Source organism: Pseudonaja textilis, chromosome 2, assembly GCF_049901715.1.
Source record: "Pseudonaja textilis isolate UNSWEBS1 chromosome 2, rPseTex1.2, whole genome shotgun sequence".
Lineage (NCBI taxonomy): Eukaryota > Metazoa > Chordata > Lepidosauria > Squamata > Elapidae > Pseudonaja > Pseudonaja textilis.
The window spans coordinates 107,545,903-107,568,615 of record NC_141991.1 but is presented as its reverse complement, the minus strand read 5'-3'; the positions used below and the strand labels follow the sequence as shown (position 1 = coordinate 107,568,615).

Sequence of the window (22,713 nt, the reverse complement as noted above, 5' to 3'; positions counted from 1 at the left end):
GCCCTGGCCCTTTGCAGAGATTCTTGCAAATTATCCCAAATGCCATTAACCTTTTTCAAAAGAAAAAGCTAAGACAACAGAACCAGAATTTTCTTTCTTCCAGCCTCTAACGTTGCCCAGTTTGCTGAATTTCCGTAGCACTACGTGAAGCTGGTGGTGGCACTGTCATCTTGCCTTCTGTCCAAGATCCATTGCTTCATTCTCTCACCCTTCCCAAACTAGAAAGCCTCATGCTGCTATCTCTTCTTGCAACTTCTATTTCTAGGATCTTTCACCCTCCCTCCCCCCTCCCAGGGAAAAATTCCTCCACTTAAAAATTATTTTTTTTAAAATCATGTCCTCAGTTTTGCCTGTCCTTTTTGCAGGGTTGTTTCTGACAAGCCATTTTTCCTGTGACCTTTAACCTCATGAAAATTACACACCAAAAACTATTAGTAGGAATGAGCAGGTGGCTTGTCGAACACTCCAAAAAGTAAATTTTACTGTTTGAAAATTAGTTTAAGTACACCACATATTCTGCACAAGATGTCAAGTAGTCTTTTATTGCAGTTTTTCATTTCCAGTCAGTATTGTACACAGAAATCCAGTTATGTTAAGTACAGCTATATTAGATACATCAATAGTTAGCACATTACAATTATAAACAGTTTTTTGTTTCAGTTGTAATTTTTTTTTCTTGCTCAAAGTTTGCAGTATAAGAGCACTTTTAGCTCTTGAACAGGGATATATATCTAAGATGTCAACTCTCCAATGTTATGAAATTCCTTGGTTTGTGATCCAAGTCTTGATTTATTACTGAAACTGAATCCAACTTCTGCAATTTTGTCATGGTAATTTCACACAATAAAATTTTACACAATGTTAAAATGTTAGCCTGCTAACAGTAATCTAGAGCTGAGGTCCTTTAATGTGGTAATGTATTCTCTGCAGCCTTCTGAGAGCCAGACTGTGTAGGTTGACGGGTCTACCAGTCTGGACCTTCTTCTCATCTATGATTATATGGGGCAAAAATCCATGTTCCACCGTTTTAAAAAACTGAGTGTTTCAGGGGGGAAAAAGTCTACAATTAAAACCAGACATAGGAATACTCTATAGTTTGTGTGGAGTAAAGGTTTTTCCTACCCAATGACTTTGCAAGTTGGAAATGATGACATTGTTTCTATGAAATAGGACTCCTGACATTTTCCCATTCAATTTTCCTGAACACCCAGAGGACAAGGCAACACTTTTAAAAAGGGGGGAAAAAACTGCTTGAGAGAGATCTTGCCTGTGTGCTCTAGGCAGTTTTATGGGAAATGTAATATAGAATGCTTGCATGCCATTTGGAATGCTGAAAGTGAAATTGTACACAAACATTAAGAATGATACTAGGACAGATTGCACCCATAAGGCAAAGAATCATCCATTCCTGAAACACCAAACAGTTACATACATACACACATAAAGTTTGTGCAAGGTCCCTGAAGCCCAATTCCTGACAAGGCTGAAAATCTTACAGTAGTTAAGTGCAGGAGGGCTTTGACAACAACTGCCTTTTAAGGTGGCATTAATGCTAACAAAATGTGCAAGACCATTTTTAAAGGAGCTTCTGGAGAAGTTGCTTCTACTCAATAACTGCTTTCTAGAACTACTTAGTAGTGAAAAATCTGCTATAGATAACACAGTTTCTGCAGATGCTTAAAAGGCTTACAGATTGACCATTTTATACTAATCTATAAAGCTTTTTCCGACTCATTAAAAAGGATAGTTTCTCAACATAATTAAAATTGCATTTTTTATCACTGTGTTTCCTTGCTCTAATTCATTCAATATTTTTTTTAAAAAGACTATGATTACTATCCTATGGCTATTTGGATTTGCCAAGCGCTTCAGATGTTCATAGGGCAAATTATATTATTTCAAGAAACTAAAGGACATTCAAAACCAAACAAATGTTATCACAGTTTAGCCTGCAATGGCTTCAGGTGTTTGTGGAAAGATTCATGGACCTAGAGGGGGCAGAAAAAAAGAGGGCATTAATTTTAAAGACATACCATACCTCGCTTCTTACTAGGACAATACATTTCCCAATAAGCGCATACTGGATTGCTGCTTTAGTGATTTCAGCTATGCATGTACAATTGCCATTAAGAATAACACCATATCTAGTGAAAAATAATAGCATCAAATCAATTTCTACTAAGAGAGTAAGAAAAATGTCCAGCAGTCTCTCTAGTATTTTGCCAGAAAAAGTAGATTAATAGTACCTTCCCTATCCAGATAGCTTTAGTTGCTATAAGTATCTCCATAATCAGAGAAAATTATACAAGTATTCAAGAATTATATAAAATGAGCTGTTTTCATTATTAGCAAAAAAACACAGCAATTTTTATTGACCATTGTAGGACAATCAGTTTATGAAGTTGTAGATCAGTATAATCACATGTTCTCTAACTGTTCTTTGCCATTATTTTCAATATGGCAGTCCTGGCTTCTGTAAACTAATTCCCCATTAGATCTAAATAAGTTACAATAGGAATTCCTCCTAAGGAAAGAACACAGTCATAATGCTGTATATTTCTGTAATTTGACAAAATAATAGGTTAAGAATCTGCAGATGATCATTTTTTATACATCTGCAGGTTCATAAACTATATTTGTGAACTGATTTTTAGATTGTACATTTTTAAAGTATTAGTTAATGATCACCTTTTATTGCTACAGGTAATCCTTGATTTACAACAGCAATTGAGACTGGGATTTCTGGCATTAAACAATACAACTACATTGTTCAGAAATGGGTAATTCCTGTGGTCCTGTTATTGTGGTTAACCAAATTTCATGGTTGTTAGGCAAGACAACTTCCCACAGCTAAGTCTAGGTAGAAACCAGCAAGAAGTTGCAAGTAGCAGATAGCTTACAAACAACCTGGCAGGCAGGTAAGTGGATGCTGCTGGGTGGAGGAGAGTGCGAGGGAGGAGGGACAAGGCTTGGAAAAGATGCAAGAAGTGCATGAGTGTCAGGGGAGAAGTAGTGAGGCTCAGATAAGGTGTATGGGAGCAGCCAGTGTGGAGACAGAGAAGCTGAAGGAAATTATATGAGTAGGGAGACTTACCCCAGTGACTTGCAACCTCCCTTGCTGGCTTCCCCATTGATTTTCTGAGGAAGCTGGCAGGGAAGGTTGGTGATCATGGGATCATGGGATATTGCAACTGGTTGTAAATGCAAGATGGCTACCAAGAGGGTCCTTGGATGGCTGGAACTCTGAGGACAAGTCATCACCACCATTCATTCTTTGTAACTTCAGGCTGTAGCTGACCAAATGATCATAGAGTGAGGACTTCCTCTATGTCTTAAGAGCCTTTAGTATCTGGTTGACAAAAGCAATTACTTACCTGTGTTTTATTTAGTGGTGATTTCTTTGACCACTCAAACATATTTTCATATATGTTACCATCATACCGGCCAAGCACAGATCTAAGCACAGAATCACAGAAATCAAAGGAATCCACCAGAGCTACTGCATTAGGACGGATAAGAGCCAAGAGTTCTTTTATATGCATGTTCACTTGAATTAGGTGGGCCTCTGTCAAAATGCCTCCCTGAAGCAAAAATGAAAAAATTCAAAACAGTCAGAGCTCTACATCTCTAAGTGCTTGTCAATCGTTACAGGGAGAATTAATAAAAAAGCTGATCTTTTAGATATGTAAACAAATCTGATCTGAACTTTAATTCTAAATAAGCAATTAAGATTGCAATTGAGTATTGCCTGTATTAAACAAAAATGGCATTTCTTTTCTGAAGAATAAAATTACTCTGATGGTTAATGTTCATCCATTCCAATGTTCATTTATCTAACTTTTTAGGTCCTTGGTATGATCTCACATAAAATACCTTCCTGTTCCCAATTTTAAGAAGATCTAGATTTAGCAAAGCATCAGTGATATCACTGTGACATCTTTGGCAGCTGACCTGTGAGCTTTGGTAAGAAATGGTAAGAATTCAACATTTACAGTTTTCATACCATTTTCATTTAATTTTGGAGGGCTGAAAATGTCATTTCAGCACAATATTTTCAATGTAGACATTGCAATTCCCAAGGGCAAAATATGACTTACATGTTCATTTGCATTCCATAAACAATTGCTTTGTATGGCAAAGATGTATTCCAAATCCAACAAGGGTGTCTTTGTTTTATCTGTAATAATCTAACCTTGCCTTCATTATCAAATTATATCATCACAAGATTGCTCACTTTTTTCCCTCCAGGTCTGATTAATTTATATCTGAGCTACATTCTCTGTCTAACAGAACCATTCAGCTCAAAGTAGAAATTATTTACCCACCTGTAGAAAGTCTCCAGAGTTCTTTATAATCCCATATAGAGCATATAGTAAACACAAATTGTTAATGACAGCATGAACAGCTGGGTCACCAATTTCTGAAAGCTTCGCTGTAAATAGTTTGACCACCACATAGTGACAGTGTGCCTGAAAAAGTTAGATGGCAGATTGAAGTGACTTCAAGTGTAAAAATGAATAACTATCCAAGAGTATCTATCATATTCTGAGGTGCTACTGACCTCAGATGCTCGTACTAGATCAATGGAAGTCCGGTTCCAAGCATCTTCTTTGCTTTTCCGACGGTTCAGTTCAGCCTGTAAATTTTTTGCTGCAAACTCAACCATCCTGTATCATAGAAAAATACAAGCACCATTTATTATACATGGAATGGAGGCCATAAGTAACAGTCAACTAGTGACATCTGAAAATTGATATGGCAATGATAGCCATAGCCTCAAATGTCTGATGGCTTACAAAGCCAAGGATTTAAAATCCAAACTCAATCCAGCTTTTACTCCTAGTGAACTTTGGCCTTTATTCCTACTCTGTAAAATGAACAATAATAATTCCCATTCTCTCACAAAGCTGTCAATGCAGATTTTGCCCCATATTTTGAAATATCATTAAATGGAAGGAAGACAGTCTCATTCTTATGGCCTAAATACTATTTTTAATATTGCTCTCTGTTGATCATAATGAATGAAACCAAGGCCTTTGAAGTGTTAGTAATAGTAACAGGGACAGTTGTTCTGGTTTATTTCCCCATTTATTTTAGTTGCTGCTTTCTAATGTGTCCTATTTTAATAGTAATAACATTTTGAACATCACTGCATGAAAAGTTATTTATTCCTTCTATTAGTCATAGGCTGAGAATTCAGGGTAATATGCTGTTGTTATTAATAATTTTATTAAGCTTATCAAGCTATAAAATACAAAGGAAAATGAAAATAATGGGAAATGGAGGCGGCAAAAGGGAAGAGAAAGAAGTGTTGGATAAGGTCAGGAAAATAAACGCGTTGATTTCTGACTTTTTTTTTACCATAGTAGAATAAAACAGTAACATTACAGTCTCAACGTTTTACTTTTACGTACTTAATATGCACTAGCCAATTTCTACAACAAGTTTATCTCGATCAGTAAAATCCAAAGTCAAAGGGTGATATAATGTTAATATAATTTGTGTTACAACTTGATTGAACATAATAACACTTTCCCCTTTGCAATTTTAGCTATATCTCAGTTCACAATAGGGAAGCCATTGCATTTGACCTTGGTCAAAAGTGACCCCAGGATATAACTACAGAAGCATTTTAGTACCATTGCTCTGAAACAAAGCAGGAATGCTAGAACCTATTAGATAGCATTGCCCCCCTTTTTAGGAGACTATGAAAAAGGGATTTGATTCTTATTTTCTGGGTCAGTAGTATTGTTTTTAAATTTATTTTCAGGGGTACTATCCCTTGATCAATTTTTGAAATAACCTATCTTCCAAATCATGCTATTCTGGACAAATCTTTCTTTACAGAGTTCCATCTCCTGCAGGCCCCATTTCAAACTGTTCCATAAAAGATTAATTACTGAGCAGTCTGGCATTTCATTCATATTTAAGACTAACTACCTTCTGCCCTGCCCTCTTCTCAAACCTGCAATCTTCTGGGTGATTCTGCTCTAGGAACATATAGTTGCTACATCCCGATACATCTTTTTGGTAGTTGTCAATTAGTAGTTTGCATTTGTCAGTTAGAGCTGGGTCCACTATTTGAAGGCCATATTAGCAGCAACTGCCCAATCCCACCCAGATCAAATCAGCCGGATATAAAATTGTTAGAATGAAGTAACCAAGAAAGCAACTTGCTTAATAAAAATGAGAGAGACAAGATGAGAAGTTTGAAATTACGCTGAGAAATTTCATAATGTTTTATATTGACCTACCTTGAAGCTCTCAATTTATATGCCTCCACCAAACTGGAAGGGTTGTTGATATGCAGAGTTGTGGGTCTAGCAGCCACATGCTGGGGCTGAATATGCTGTCCTGATAGGTCATTCAGGTAAGACATGATGCCACTAACTAACTGTCCAGAACTAACTTGGGTATAACTTTTGACAAGGAATCTAAATGCAAAGCAAAATTATTTCAATGTTATATGATAGCTCATAATAATAATAATTTTTATCAACAGTCGCACTATAATTTAAAAAAAAAATCTTATGGGATAAAATTATGAAGGTAGAAAAGAGGTCAATAATTAACATAGCTTATGTCAAGTTAGACTAGAAAACTCAGACTGGGTCAAAAAAGCTGCACTTAACCAGAGTACTTCATACATTGATTTATATGCCCTCAAATCTGTGACAATTATTAGTGATATCTCTCTCTCTCTCTCTCTCTCTCTCTCTCACACACACACACACAGAGACTTTCTGTCCTAAACTTCTCCTTTCAGATCTTCCAATGATGCATGCATTGCCACTATAACCGAGTCCATCTACTTTGCTGGTTACACTCTTCTCTTTTCTTCCACCTAGAATTAGAGCCTTCTTTAGAGAGCTAGGTCTTCACATAATGTATTTGAAGAAGGATAATTTGAGCCTGATAATTTGTTATCTCAAATGAGAACCAGAGTTGAGTTGTTCAATGACCCACTTATTTTCTTGGCTGTCCACGGTGTTCTCAGGAATCTTCTCCAACACCAAAGTTTAAAAACATCAATATCTTCCTATCCTGCTTCAAGCAAAAGTCTAACTTGCACTTTCACATGGCATCACAGGGAATATCATTGCCTGCACAATTCTGACCTTTGTAAATATAGACAACCACAGCATCTGAATATTTTTTCCAAGGCTTTAATGACTGCTCTACCATGTGCTAATCTAGGGCTTATTTCTTGATTGCTTGTTCCATTACTGTTGATGTCTATAGAGATTCTCAGTCATCCAGGTCATGGTTGTTCCAAAAATGCTTTTTCAATAGACAACTAGATTTTCTAATTTTTCTTTGAAGAGATTTCACTCCTCAACCAGAAAGTCCAGTTGCCTCTTGAAAAAGCACACTTGGGTTTACTGTTGATGGTTGATCCTAAAAAAACAGAAGCTATGTATCATTTTGATCTCTTGATTATCATTCTAAGGGTGATTGTTCTACCTGTTGTCATTAGTTTGGTCTTCTTTCATTTAATTGTAGTCCCGTTTTTTTTTACCATGTTCCTCGACTTTTATTAGTAGGCCTTGCATATCTTTGCATTTTAGCCTATTCAAATAATATCTACAGCATAGGCTCAAATTTTTATGTTTCTTCGTTCTTGGTGTTTGAGTGCATGCAAAAAGTCACACAGCTAACAAGTGGTATGACTTACCGGGCAGTTTGCAACATCATCACAGTATTCTCTCCTTCATAAGTGCAAGAAGGAGTGAAGTTGACGTAAATATCAGGCAAACCACTGCAGTGGGAGTAGCCATGTCCCCCACATGCCATCCGACATTCCTCAATGCCAGCGTTGGCAGTCCAGGTACTAAAAGCCTTGAGCCCTGCAGACAGTGCGTGCAACTGAGAAAGAAAGTAATTAAGAACAAAATAATTATTTCTTCCATATTTGTCCTGCCACTAAATTCTATCTTCCCAAATTTTTGGTGTGGGGTGGAAGAGAGACAAGATTAAAAATGGTAATCCAGATTATCTCCAAGATCAAAATTCTTCCTAAAGATGTTAAAGCTCCAAGAAGAGGGCACATTCTGTCAAGACATAAAACATACTGTTCTATCTAGATTTTTTTCAAACTTTGAACCAGCAAAGCAAATCATAAGAATTCCATCTGTCATGTCCACTTTTCGATTTACACCAGTGTCACATTTATTAAATCATTTCTATAGCTGCCAAACTCAGACTACATGATTCTGAGCTTTGTATGTACATATTTACATGTAACGCACATGAAGGACAAAGGCTTACAAAAATTTTCAGGATAAATTTTCAGGAACAAGTCCAATCAGAATTTAATAATAATAATTTAAATGACTGATATACCAGAAGTGGAACTTTAAGGATTTGATTTGTTGGTCTAAACAGTGAGGTTACAAAAATCACCTTGTGGCCCTCATGCCAGTGATGAGCTTATCTCTCTCATCCACTCTCATTACAAGAACATTCCACAAAAGTATTCCAAATAGAATTATAATTCTTTATTGGCCAAATGTGTTTGGACACACAAGGAATTTGTCTCCAGTGCATAAACTCTTAGTGTACTTACAACAATAGTGATAGATCATTATTACAGTCATTGTTAAAAATACATTCATCATAAAACATTAGATATAACACTTAGTGATAGTCATGGATACTAAATAAGCAATCAACATAAATCATACTAGGACACTCAGTAAACAATATAAATCATAAAAAAACATAAAAACTATCAGCATTTCGCTGAGGCTGCTGTTGGTGCCATCTTGAATTCAATTTAGGTGACAAAGACAAAGGGATTTAAACTGAGAGAGTATCAATCACGCCTAAGAATTTATCTGTGATATATATAGTCCCCTCAATATTTTTTTTTCTTGATTCTGTTCCTTCCCAGGAATTTTTTTTATTCCATTATTTTGAAAAAACAAACTAAACCGTATAGTTGTCAATGGCAAAATTCAATGTTCTGTAAGGTCATGAGCCCCACCTCTGGCAGTTCACTCAAATCTCCATCTTGGATGTTCCCAGTGATGCGATGATATGTATCTTTCATATATGCACCCACAAAGTGGAAAGCATATGCTGTTGCTAGGAGAGGAAAGAGTTTGTACTGCTGAGTCTGATAATCCAAAATCTGAGGTTCTGGTCCCCTTAACCAAGCAAATAAAAGAGAGAATTAAACCACTATAATGCTGATTTAATTCCTTAGAAATGGAGAAAACCAAAGACTTACACTGTCCTAAGGGTATACTCTAATGACATATACATTTAAAGTACAAATATACTTACTTGTAAAAGTGGTCCTGACTTGGTCCAATATGTGGCAAATAAAGCTATTTCTTATTTTTTCAAAATACGAAAGAGGTTAAGTAACTAGCAAAATACAGGAGAGAAGTCCAAAAAGTGGAGGGAAGGGGAAAAAACGCAAATAGTGAAATAGTTTAGGACATTAATTTAATGAACAATTGTGAACAAATGGCTGCAGTTCTAGGATAATTCTATCTTTTTCCTGACTCATTGTAGCTTATACTGTGGTTGCCGTGCAACTGTTTCTCATGTCTTGGTCCCTTCTGTATCATCACAAATTGGCAGATCCCCAGTAATAATGATTCCCAATATAGGGCTAGTCCTGACAACAACTCTGATTCAACTGCGTGTAGCCAAAATGACAAAAAAAAGGGATATGTGTGTTAGAGCGGGCTTGTATTTTCTTTTTACAAAGTAACTATTTCTCTGACTCACAAAATCCACAGTGAATGTTAAAATTTGCCAGCAAATTCTGCTTGTTAGAAGTTTGAGGTAAGTTGGGTCAAGAAACAGACCCAGAAGATATACTATAACTTATGATAGTAGATCCTTAGAGATCTGACAGGGTTTTCTCTCTCCTTCCTGTTATACCAAAGAGAGCTAAGGCAAGACTGTCTCTTGTGCTTACTTGAGCTCTTGCACATCTTCTCCAAGGCCATTGCTAGGCTTTTCTACACTGTTCTTATTAACTGCACTTCCCAAGAAGTGAAAGGCAAACTTGTTTTGCTTTTGAAAGGCAAACTTGTTTTTTTTTAAATAACACACATATTTTTTCATGGACAAAAGTCTTACGGACAAGATGGCAAAGAGATTTGCCAATTTTTATGGCATTACAAAAACTGACCTATTAGGGATGCTAATACAAGCTTCTTACCCAGGCTTTAACTCAGACTGATGTCTCACAGCACTATAGCGGATGGCAATTGTACAGGCTCTGGCTAAACTGCGACCAGAATCTCCAACAATCAATGAACGGATGAATACCATGGTCCCATAAGTCAGCTTGGCATTGAGAGGCTTCACATATGTGCCATCTGGTTCAACCTAGCAAAATAAAATAGTGAAGGTGTCCACCAAGTAATGGTTTGTAAGACTATAAAAATCAACATTGTACTATGTCACTGAATCCACTAAACATTTCTTGTTAGGTCCCTATTCAAAAGTATTTGTCATTTTAGAAGTAGTTCTACTCATTGGTGTTATAAATGAATGTTTTGGACATCACTGACATGAAGTAACAGGTAAATAATTTAAAACTAATTCTCTTGCTTAGCACGTTGTGAAGCCAATAACATCATTCTCATGCTAACTAGGTCATATTACCTAAGCAGTTTCATGTACATTGACAACAAATTAATAGATACCATTAAGGTGGTTAAATAATATAGATGACTAGTAAATTTATGAAAAGGAAGACCAGATAGTTAACATGTTATTACCATTCACTATGTAGAAGGTGGGGAGGAAGCTAAACTCTATCTGACATTAATAGTAATCATGCCTTCCCATTTACTGCCTTCATTTGACAGGGACTCTTCCTCCTCTGTTATCATAAACTGCAACAAACACATTCTTGAACACACTTCCCGGAAGCTGAGTTCAAGAGCTGTTAATGAGAGAAACTTAGCAAACAGAACCCTCAGACAAATGAGATACATCTGAATTTTACCTGATGGCCCTTTCTTTAACACAAACTTGGGGATTGCTTTTGACTATCAGATGATCAATTGCCTCCTGATAATATGAAGCCTTGACTTTGGGTAGTTTCTCTTTCAAGCTGTCTAAACATCTGGTGCAGATAAATAGCAAAAACAAAACAAGGCCCAGTTTACCTTGGCGTGTTTCATTAGCATATTTTCCCGGGGGATACGGAAGTTGTCCATTTTTAAGTAGCCATTATCCATTTCATCATAACCAAATTTTGGGCCAATGTCACCAATGGTGATGCCTGCAAACAGAATAAGCCAAAGAAATTTACCTATTATTTCTTAATACAAAATTGAATTTTTTGTGGGGAAGGGGGAAGTGGGGAATGTTCATAAAGTATCCTTTTTCCCAACATAAATTAGTTCAAAGTGCTGAAGGTAGAAGCACCAATGATGCTAATTCCAAAACTGTGTCCTGAAAATAAGACTTGAAGGCCACAATTGCAAAAATGTTCATTTCATTTATAGTGATGGATAGATATAGCTTTCTTTTCTTTTCTTTTTCCCCTAAAACATTGGTGTTATTTTGTTCCCATCTTGAAAACAAAGTGATATTAAATTCACAAATTTTAAGATTGGATAGCAGATTTTAATAATTTTTTTCTACTCTGCCATTTTTAAAATAAGTTGTTTTGGCTGTGATTTTCAGTTAGGAGTGAGTGTTCAAACTCTGTCCATTCATCAATGTAGAGGAAAACTTCCATACTATCCAGATGAGTCAGCTGTGGGTTCTTATCTAACTCTACCTAATGCACCGAGATTCAAAGTTCTTGACATCAAATGCAAAAGGAGCTACAACTTTATTATTGCAGCATGAGCTAATACACACAGTTTAGGGAATTTTAATATTAGTTGAACCTTACTTGAATTATGACAAATTAAATCTAATTAATGGATAAAGAATTATTTTTGTAAAAATGGATTCTGTTCAGCAACATTTCCCCCATTTAAAATTTTTAAAAATAGTCAAGGCTTTAAAATCATTTTAATATGTACTCGTTGTACTATATTTTCTATATTCTACTTGATATGCTGCAATGTGGAACTGAAAAACTATGTATATTTTGCTTTCTTATGAACATTGCTTCCTTTATCTCACCTACTTGAGGACTGCAAGTACTTCTTTGAATTCAGTTTTTCCCAATACAATGTAGCCCTTGAAGATTTGTGGTATCAAATGTTTCATGTTGGATATCACATATTGTTCCAATATGGACTTTCTGATTCATTTATATGGCAGCTAATATGGCAACACAAATATGCTAGATATTCACTTGAGCAGACTTTCTCCACCTTTTTACCTAGGAAAAACCTTTGAAATAATTTTCAGATGTCAGGGAATCTCTGCCTAAAAATGGCAAAAACCATTAAAGTTTCAAAATACTATTCACCTCTAACCTACACAATCTGCAACGGTTACAACCGCAAAGCAGCAAGCCAGTAGCTGAATCATGATGTGTAAAAATTGTCAAAACTGAAAGCAGAAAGCTAAAAACATTGTTGATTTTAAATCGCAACCTCTCAAGGAATCCCTACCAGTTTCTCACACAACCCTAGTTGAGAAAGAATAGTAACACAATAGTGATAGACTTAATACCTGGCAGCGGTTCATGGGTTCCCAACTGACGTAGAGGCACAATGAAAGCATGTAACCCATGACATTTGTTTTGAGTATAAAGCTGAGCCAAAACAATGGCATAGTTTGATGTCTTGCCCACTGCAAGAAAGGGGGGTGGGGGAATACAACTTAGTAAATGGAAGTTTATTTGACAGTCCAAGAAGCATTCTATGTATATGTTGACCACAAAAATAATAATACAGACAACAGGCTGTTGTAGATTTTATGATGTAAAACACTTCCTTTTACTCCCAAACTAAAATTAAATAGAAGGAATAAATAATATGCAGAATAATTAAATGACAAATGTGTAGAATTAGTGAAACAGAAATATTTAATTCTGTATGATGTCTACATTATATTAGGCTAATAAAACTAATGTTAATTTTAATATGTTGAGTCTAAGGCTTAGCCCTAAAACAGAAACCAGAGTTTTTTTACTCATACTTTCTACAGTGCAGAATAATCAAAAATATTATACAACTGAAGTTATGTTTCAAAATGTATCAATAGTTAATTGATTTCACACTTTAAAAGCTTGAAGGGAAAAAAACCAGCTCTTCCTTTAGCTTTAATTGTGTAATAATACACTTACATCCACCTGGCCACCATTTAATAGAAGTCACAGTTGGGCTATTAAGGATGAATTCCTGGGTAGCAGGATCATAGGTGGCTGTGGTTTCCAGTCCTCGGAGATGAGTTCCTGTAGGCAGGTAGCAAATCTTATTTCAAAATTGCACAGTTCAGCACAAGTATACACAATTAGATTTATTTCAACAATCTTCATTAGCAATGCAAAGCCAAGCAGTGCAAATAAGAAAACTGCCTGAAAATGTACATTTACATAATGGTTAATAGCAAACACATTGCAAGAAAGGCATGCATGAAACTGTGGATGCATGTCACTCCATTAATTGCCCTATTAATGTAAGAGTGCTATCAAATGCAGCTCCTTTGTCTTACAGATTTATCACCATGTACAAATACATATTTAGGTATCTGATAAGGCAAATGAAAGAGTCCCATGATAATTCCTTTCCAAAGAAGATTTAGGATACAAACGGCTTTTTCTCTAAATCCAGATATTGTCCTGCACAAAAATCTTCAGAACCAGGTTAAAATTTTCAACATTTGCTTCTGTGATGTTTTTCAAATCCCAGATCTTCATATGCACATTCTTCCTCCTGCAGCCACTGTCAATATCCCAGTTGCAGTTCAACATCCAGAATTTTCAAACTGAACGGTAAAATCCAACTCAGGTGATGTATTGACTTGCAGCGACATTCAAATATGCTGAGTGACTTTTTTTTAAAAAACCCCACAGATATAAGATATATATAAGATAAAAGTAATATTTCACTGTAAAGTTGAAGTAGTTTCTTTTTTTCTTTTAAAAACATCTTGCATTCATATAGGTAGATTGATCTTATAGATTTAGAGAATGTGATAGCACTTCTGATTTTTGGAGCGAAAGACATGTGTCCTCAGCCCTTTCTTCAGAACATGAATCAGATCTGGAGCAAGGTATAAAGCTCACAGGGCTTCCTTCTCTTGATTGTAGCATAACTTCTAAATATATATGCTGTCTTGAATGCACAAGTATGGTTTTATGGTAATAGTCAGATTTAGACACGAACATTGGATGTCTATCACATTGCTCTTCAATTTTTCCCTTTCATAAAATTGACCGAACACTTTACTTCAGAGGCATATCAGAAGGTGCAGGAAAATCTACAGAATAGAAATCGTTCCAAGTGGCCCTGAAAAAGGCATTGTTTTATTTAAAGGTAATAGAAATGACTGTTTGAGAAGCCAAGACGTTTCCCAGAAAATTTATAAGTGTATATAAATTAAATCAGAGCCAATAGGAAAGATACTTAGCTGAAATAGTTTTTAAAAGGTACTTTAACTTGACAGAAGTTATATAACTCTTGCTAATCTTTATTCTTCAAGTTTACTTTCTAAAGTGCAAAAAACATTTTTGTGTAATTAGAATATTGCTTTATGTATGCCAACCATAAGGCTTTCAGAAATCAAGGAAAAATGTGCTTTGACTCAATGCCATTTTAAAAAACAAACAAGCTGTCTTTGTATCATCAGAAATCTATGCCTCTACGTCCATCTGAATAGCTTCTTTTTCTTAGAGGAGAAGCATGTTGCTGCCAACTGAACAGCCAAAAGGACCTAGGCTATCATGAAACAGAGCCGGTACTTTTTGTAAAAGCTAGTCTACCCTGTGAAATAAGACTTGGAAGTACTGTACCATGTCCCATCTCTGTCTGGGCATATGTGCCAATGATCTCCAAGTTCCAAGCAGGCATGAAGAAGCGATCCTGCTGTTCTTGGGTTGCCTGGGTTAGTAACGTGGGAAGGAACATGCCCAGGTGGAGGTCCAAAGGCTCAGGCCGTCCTTGATGAACGCAGCTGTAAATAAATGTGAGGGAAGGGAATGTGAAGGGGTATTATAAGTGGAAGCAGGTGAGATTAGAGGTGCAGATTGGACAGGGAAGACAAAAATAATGTGATAAATCAGAATGAAGCAAGCATATTTATCAAAGCACCATTCTTTCCCCAGGGTTACAGAATCCAAAGGGCAGAGGATACTCTGATCACAAAAGGAGGACTGGTTTCAGGTGATTAAAAAAGGGCAGTATTATTCTAGAAATTCCAGAATAATGTCCTCGTGTTCCCTGGAAACATATTGAAAATAATTAGAGAATACAAATACTAGCTTCTGTACATACACTGAAAAAGGAACAAATCATGTTCCACAATGTAATCAAAGCAATAAAACTTTATCCAATTCAAATTTGGGGAGGAGGAAAATTACTCAAAAGCTTTTATTCAAAGTCAGTCTACATTACAATTATCCTCTTTCTTGTGTGGCTTCAATCTGTAATATTTCTGTTGTTTTAAATGCTTTCTCAAAGGTTCTTCTGGGAAGAAAAGGATGGTGCTCTGAATCAGCAATTAAAGCTAGTAAGCCTGTTCATGGCTTTGTACCAAAATGTTTATAAAGAGAAAAAACGTCACCCAAAGTTCCCCAAGTCAGCAAAACATGCTTCTTAATGATAATCTAATAAGCACATTCAAACACTATGGGCTTTTTATAATCAAGGTGATTATGATATTCTTAACACAGCCTTCAATCTGGGACATCTTTAACCTGATGCATCTTTAGCCTGGTGGGATTCAACTGCTGTTACTACCAGTTCGGTGACTACTACCTGTTTGGTGACTACCTCAGCACAAAGCAGCTGAGGTTGAAAAACCAGGAAATAAAGGACAGGTAAGAGCCCAGGCAGGTGGGTGGGCCAAACAACAGCAAACACAGAACCGGTTCAGTGTCTGCTGCTCTTCAGAGCTACCGGTTCTATAGAACCAGGCAGAACTTGTAGCATCCCACCCCTGCTTGTACTGTGCCAAGCCATCCTCAATGGAAATCTATCATGAAGTCTCCAGATGGCCTTAAGCATGCCATCAGCAATATGGGGATAATAATGGCCTGGGATTTATACTTTTATTGTTATGTGGACAAAAATAATTAATTGGAAGTAATCTGAATATTTAAAATTTTCAAATGCATTCTGCTTTTCAACTGTGAAGTAGTACACAGCCTTTGCTGACAAAATTTTTACCTCACAAAACTAATGGTATGAAACAAAAGAGACGGAGATGCGGAAACATCCCTCATGCTGAGCTGGGGTTACAACAGATATTGAAAGGGACTTGAGAGCAACCAGTGAGTTTACCAAGTTTTGCATCCAGCTCATTTTACAATAAAGAGATGGAAAAGGTTATCAGTAAATGAATAAAATGTTTATCCCAGGTTTCCATAATTCTAAGGCCCATGATTAAATATTGCGCTTATTAAATATAAAATAGCAAGCTTACTGTGGAAATATTATTATGCTTGCTACCAACATGGTTACAGTAGTGAAGACTTCTATTTAACCAAAATTCCAAACTATCTTTAATTATAATTATTATCTTAGGATGTATAAAATGGCACATAAGATGTCCTCATATTAATGATTGTGGAACAACTATGTATATAAATTATACCATGTTGTCAAGAGACTGTATGGCATTTGCACTAAAGCCAAAATAGTTTATTATTTTCAAATATCTATAGCAGTTTAGTAGAACAGTGACAAATAAGTTTAAAATAGCCAGAAAATAGCATGCTCAGATAATTGTCACTTGCAAATAGGAGAGAAGAATGAAATTAATTTTAGGTAGCAATGCTCAATGTGATAATTTATAGCCAGGAAAAGCACATTTTGATGGCTGAGAGTTACATTAAAAAGGTTGTGTGTAAAACTTAAGAAAGCAAAACAAATATAAAAAGCAAAAGAATAGTAGCAGTTACAGCTATGATAGTCTGTCATCTGTTTTCAATAGCAGAGTCCATAAAAAAATGGGAAATGGTGGCTTCAGAGATATTTATGGCTTGTGAACAACTCAATCCTAATTTACAGCATATGCAGTTCTAAAACGGTTCTTCCTGCAGGCATCATCCAAGCATCATCCAAGTCCCCTCCCCGGAGCCACCTTGGGCGCTACAACTAGGAACATTCAGAGCTGGCAGGAGTCTGACTGCCTGCATGGAGCACCAACTCATTTGCCAATCAAAATGGTACCTATTTATCTACTTGCATAGAATATGCTTTTGAGCTGTCAGGTGGACAGAAACTGAGATGAACGACAAGAGCTCACCCCACCAAACGTGTTAGGACTCAAACCACTGGAGCAGAGACCATCTCCACCATCATTAAGCCAATCTCATAGGGATTACTTGACAGAACACCAATCTTACACACTGACACGAGATGCAGAAATAAGTTAGTATGCATAGCACACACACAAACACACATACACCTTCAAGCCCCAAACAAATACCGCTATGGTCAGAGCTCCAAACAAAACCAACAATGTTGTGCTAATTCATATGGTGCTCCGCTTTGCTTATTTGTAGGCTGCTCCATTCAGATAAATTGCTTGTGGGGCACAATTGTTATATTCAAGTGATAATGCTTGTGGGGCGCAGTTGTTAAATTCATGGATGTTCAGATTCAAAACAACAAAAGATTTTTCAAGAGGTATCAGTAGTCATGATTTAACCTAACAAGCCAAACTATATATACATTATTCTCCAGGACTGATTGCAGAAAGCACAATTGGAAACCAGAGCCTTTTTCATTTCATCCAGGCACATTTTTAGCTTTGTTACAATGCAGCATACTAATCAAGCACTTTTGTTAAATTAGAAAAACTAGAACATTTTCAAAACAGCACTACCTCTTGATATAGGAGCATTAGCTAAATGAGGAAAAAAGGGCCATATGCAGTACTTTCTTGATAGGTGTTTCTCTTCTATTTCATCCTGTATTAGATAATTTTCTAATTTTCTTACAAACTGTTGAAGATGAGAATGTTTTTTATTGCTTTCTATTTTTTTCTTTCTATTTTCTTCTCCTTCTTTTCTTTTCTTTCATTTGTGTATGTGTTGTTGGTTTGTTTTAATTGTAAAATTAATAAAATTTATTTATTAAAAAAAAGATAATTTTCTGTTAGTTGATATCATTGAACTGCTCAGTTCAACAAATATTTATGAATACAACCACACATTCATTCTTTCCAGATTGGTTTAGGTGAAACATATCTAAAATATGTAGATTCCAATATAAACAATAGCAAATGAACTTTTTCCACAAACATATACTATAATGAAGGAAACGAGTCAAGGTGGTTTCCTCTGTTTTATTTCAGTTAGAATTAAAACCTTTGACAAATAAAATATAGCAAGAAAATAAGATGCCAGGAAGTAAATTATCCAACCACAATTCCAATCTAAATAAAACAAAAAACAAAAACCTTAATGGTACATGTAGCTAGAAAGGCATTTTAACATAATGTTTATAAAAGAATATCATAATAGTCAAGTCATCTGCCCAATGTTAGTGTATCATGTTGCAATATTCCATATGCAAATCATACAGGACCACACCAGCTAGACAGTTGGTAGCAATTCATTTTAGTTTATTTATGTTATTGTTGAGGAAGAAGAGGCAGAGCCTGGGGGCAGAGTCAAGAGGAGACAAATGCTCCAAATCCAACCCTCCTTGACTTCTGATGACTCCTATTTAGTGACAATTTAGTTGACTAGATTCTTGTGTATAGACTTGAGCAATAAATCTTCTAAAGTGGAACTTAACATATGGTCCTGATTCTTTGCACCTGACAGTTGCCATCATACTTGTCTGTGTCTTGTTTAGTACATAAGCATGTAGCTCATAGTTTCTAATGTAGGATATTGCCTTTAGTCTTCATGTGAAGTGCTCTGCATATAATTTTAGTACAAACTGCATATAATTTCAGTACAAACTTATTTGACGCTGCCTAACTTTAGAGAAAACTTCAGCTGGCAAGAGAAAATAAATGCTCATACCAATTCTTAAGAACATGATATACAAAAATCCAAGGCAAAGAACATAAACCACCCATAAATAGCTTTTAACCTGTAAGACCCAAGTGGTAGAAACCCCTCCAATAGCCCCAATCAACACATTTAATTCGATCCAGGACTGCGTGTTTGCTCTTTACCACTGCTGGGCAGATTTGAATAATACTGTATTGGAATACCCATATATTTCTGAAAAGAACTAACCGTGCCCCAATTCCGTCTGAGCATAGGTGCCGATTATCTGGAAGCTGGAGGCCAGGGGCAGCCACTTCTTTTTCTGAGCATCTGTGCATTGGCTCTGTAAGGTGGGCACAAACATGCTGATGTGCACATCAATGGGTGCAGTGTGTTTGCCCATGCATGTTCTGGGGGAGAGAGAGATGGCTGATCAGGTCACATCCATTAGTCCAAGGGCCGAGGGCCTTTGCTCCAATTATAAACAGGCATGTAGGCAGATGCTGTTTCTTTTCATTCTTTCGGTTTCAGTGATATTAGAAAAGATGCTGAGAAAGCACCACATCCATGTAGTTTTCTGGGTACTGCTTCAGCTCTCTTCCTAACCTAGTCTACCACCCTGAGATTTCCTGACAATCTTTTATCCAAGTCCTAATCAGAATTCCTTAAAACAGTATTTAAGCTGCTTCTGTTACTCCCAGTAAGCTAAACCTATGGGCAGCCATAATATTTAAAGACTTACAATGACCTCAATTACACACAAAACAAAGCCATTCATCACAGTTGATTCACCTAGTGGATCAAAATAAAGAGTACGCTGCAACATGTTGCAGCCATTGTTAAAATAATTTCAACTAAGTTTTGCCAACTGAGTAGTTGCTGAGAGTAAAAGAAGGATGCTTAAGTAATCCCGAATGCAGATTAAGTCATGCAACTGCACCTCATTGTGTGCCAATTATGGGCATCCTCTTAATTAAGGGGCAGAATATATTCATGGGTACTAATTTTCCCCTGAGGTTAATTTCTGGAATTTCAAAACACTGCCTTTACATAAATAGGTTTCTCCAGGCCTTGATGAATCACAAAAGGGAGATGACAAATGAAAACTGAGAATCCTTGGTGAACAGGGAAAACTGGGCAGGAGGGCAAGTAAAATGCAGTAGGGTAGAGGAGAGCAAGGTTGCTCAAAGTGGAGAATGGGCACATTTCAACAGGTTATTGTAGATTCCATATATCGTGGCTAATAGCAGCCATGGAATCATTGCTCTATGTTGTATAATATAGCTTGGGTAGCTTGGTTTGTTCAGGAGTTACACACAGTTCCTAAGTAATTTCTAAATCCTTGGTGAAAGAGGCATGGAATCCATGATTAAGGTTTCAAATTAAATTCTTGATTTAACCAGATAAACATTATATTCAAGTGGTGGGTGGAGAGCACATCAACCATGTTTAATAGCTCCAATACGTAGGCACATGCATGTACACGTTTAGAGAGGTGTTTATACCTATGACCTACAAAAATAGGAGTGCCACTTTGGATATCTTCCATAACAACAGGTAATTCAATGCAAATCACATAATGTTCAAGTCATTCCTCAATTTTTTTTTAAAATGATTTGATGCAAATCTATTACGGTATGTTTTAACCTCCCAGAGGAACCAGCAGAAGTTACCACTATATTTTTCAAGATTACTATTTTCCTGTTTATTACATATATGGAAATTATCTTCAATAATCCATCTTGATTAGAATGGTTAGAGCTTGCGTCATCTTTTGTACCTTTGACTAGGGTAAGAAACAGACAAAGAGGAACATTCTTCATACAGTATATTGGCCTGTATCTGTTTCTCGCCTGGCCTACCATATGTTTGAGAGCCAGGAAATACCCTATTTCTCTCTCTCTTGTCTTTCTCTCTCTTCAAGATATGGTTTGATTAGAAGTGAGGCTTTTCTATTCAATGTATTTCTTGATAAATTGTAATTAACATTAATTGGCATTTGTTGATTATAGGGCTAAGCTGTATTAAGCTGCATCCAAGGCCATTTTGAGTGCAGGTAGTCCTCGACTTTCAACAATTCATTTAGTGACCATTCAAACTTATAACAGCACTGAAAAAAGTGGCTTATGACCATTTTGCACACTTATAACCATTACAAAACCCCAGTGGTCCTGTGACCAAAATTCGGAGAATTGGCAACTGACTCATATTTATGACAGTTGTGGTGTCCTGGGGAGGATTGATTCCCTTTCACAACCTTCTGACAAGGGAAGCCAATGAGGAAATCAGATTCTATTAATAAATGTGTTACCAACTTAAAAACTGCAGTGATTCACTTAACAATTATGGCAAGAAAGATCATAAAATGGGGCAGAATTACTTAACAACTGTCTCCCTCGGCAACAGAAATTTTGGGCTCAATTGTGGTTATAAATCAAGGATTACCTGTACTTTTTGGAATGGGTTGTATTACTAATCAGTTTTCTTGTAGTGCTCTGCATATGCTCCAAAGTACATCTTTTAACAAGAGTCTGGTTAACAAATAGCCAACAAGAGTATTAGAGTGCAAGTTCTTTCCAACAGTTGCAAGAGCAAATAGAATTAAAAACAGCACTGCATGACATCAAATCCACATTTGACAATTGGACTAGTTATCAGAATAATTATCAGCATTTCAATTATTCTGCTGAGCACCTCTTGACATTCAGTAATGAGATTTTTTCTGTAAATGTAAAAAAAAGTCTTTTGCTTTACATTTCATATTTCAAACAGTTTCTAGAATAACAAAATTATTCTAATCATCAAAACCTAAATCCTGAGCCTCTGCCACAAATTTCCAGGGATATACCCTGCATGAAAAAAATAGCCACAAGATTGGTCTATTCAGTAAAGTTTTTTTCTTTACCCAAGAAAAGTTAATGTGCTAAGTATCCATATGCCACTTACCTTGATTTTTTTTTCCAACGTGAGCCTGTTTATTATGCTATTTTTATCCACAAATAACAAAAGGAATAGTATTTCACTCCTTCCGCTAATTAGCTTCAACCTTACATTTAGAAAACTGTAGGAGAATGTAGGGTAAACCTAAATATGAAATTAAGAAATGGAGCCATAGTCTAGATCAAAAGGATATGAATGCTAAAAGAATTGAGCTCACTAAATGCCACACTCAGATTTGCTGCCATTAAAAGAAAAAAGACAGCTGTGCCAGCAACAGAATTTGCTCAATAGACAGATAAACAGAACACTTCTTTGTCTGGCTCATTTCCCATTTTTGTATGTGTAAGTTCACAAGGTAGCTTTGGAACATAACAATACTACTAATTCAATTAAAGTCAATTAATGATTAAAAGCTGAAAGAAATATGGTTCTGTTATTTTTCTTTAAGCCAAGAAAGTGGGAACCAAACACACTGCCCTACAGTAACATTCATTAGCCTGAGAACCATACAGAAGAAAGTTCTTTCTCTCCCCCCACCCACCCCCAGAAGCAGACAGGTTGTCCTCTGAGAGCAGGTTATATTCAACAGGGCCTCTCCTGCTATTCTAAATAACCAGGTAGATTTCCTAGTGGACAAGGCTGTTCCCCAAATAATGAAACCATTTAAGGCTTTAAAGATCAATATCAGGATACAAATTGTGCCCAGTAGGCAATTCACAGTC

At 36.2% G+C, this 22,713-nt stretch overlaps 1 protein-coding gene across 5 annotated transcripts in view; it reads right to left on the bottom strand.

Moving 5' to 3' along the window:
• Positions 1 to 514: 514 nt before the first annotated feature.
• ACOX1 (acyl-CoA oxidase 1) overlaps positions 515 to 22,713 on the bottom strand; it is a 26,219-nt gene continuing 4,020 nt past the window's right edge. For 2 of the 5 annotated variants that reach the window (XM_087924837.1, XM_087924839.1), the window contains 13 exons: positions 19,301 to 19,461; positions 14,894 to 15,054; positions 13,226 to 13,333; positions 12,610 to 12,729; positions 11,139 to 11,254; positions 10,181 to 10,350; positions 8,987 to 9,149; positions 7,676 to 7,866; positions 6,255 to 6,434; positions 4,562 to 4,667; positions 4,326 to 4,469; positions 3,375 to 3,581; positions 515 to 1,988 (listed from right to left, as the gene is read on the bottom strand). In XM_087924837.1, the coding sequence (XP_087780963.1) occupies positions 1,938 to 1,988; positions 3,375 to 3,581; positions 4,326 to 4,469; positions 4,562 to 4,667; positions 6,255 to 6,434; positions 7,676 to 7,866; positions 8,987 to 9,149; positions 10,181 to 10,350; positions 11,139 to 11,254; positions 12,610 to 12,729; positions 13,226 to 13,333; positions 14,894 to 15,054; positions 19,301 to 19,389 (1,806 nt within the window). In that variant the 5' untranslated portion in view covers positions 19,390 to 19,461 and the 3' untranslated portion in view covers positions 515 to 1,937. Of the gene's footprint in view, positions 1,989 to 3,374; positions 3,582 to 4,325; positions 4,470 to 4,561; positions 4,668 to 6,254; positions 6,435 to 7,675; positions 7,867 to 8,986; positions 9,150 to 10,180; positions 10,351 to 11,138; positions 11,255 to 12,609; positions 12,730 to 13,225; positions 13,334 to 14,893; positions 15,055 to 19,300; positions 19,462 to 21,997; positions 22,250 to 22,713 lie in introns of those variants that run through there. The other 3 variants (XM_087924838.1, XM_026702025.2, XM_026702024.2) reach the window with 3 other exon arrangements.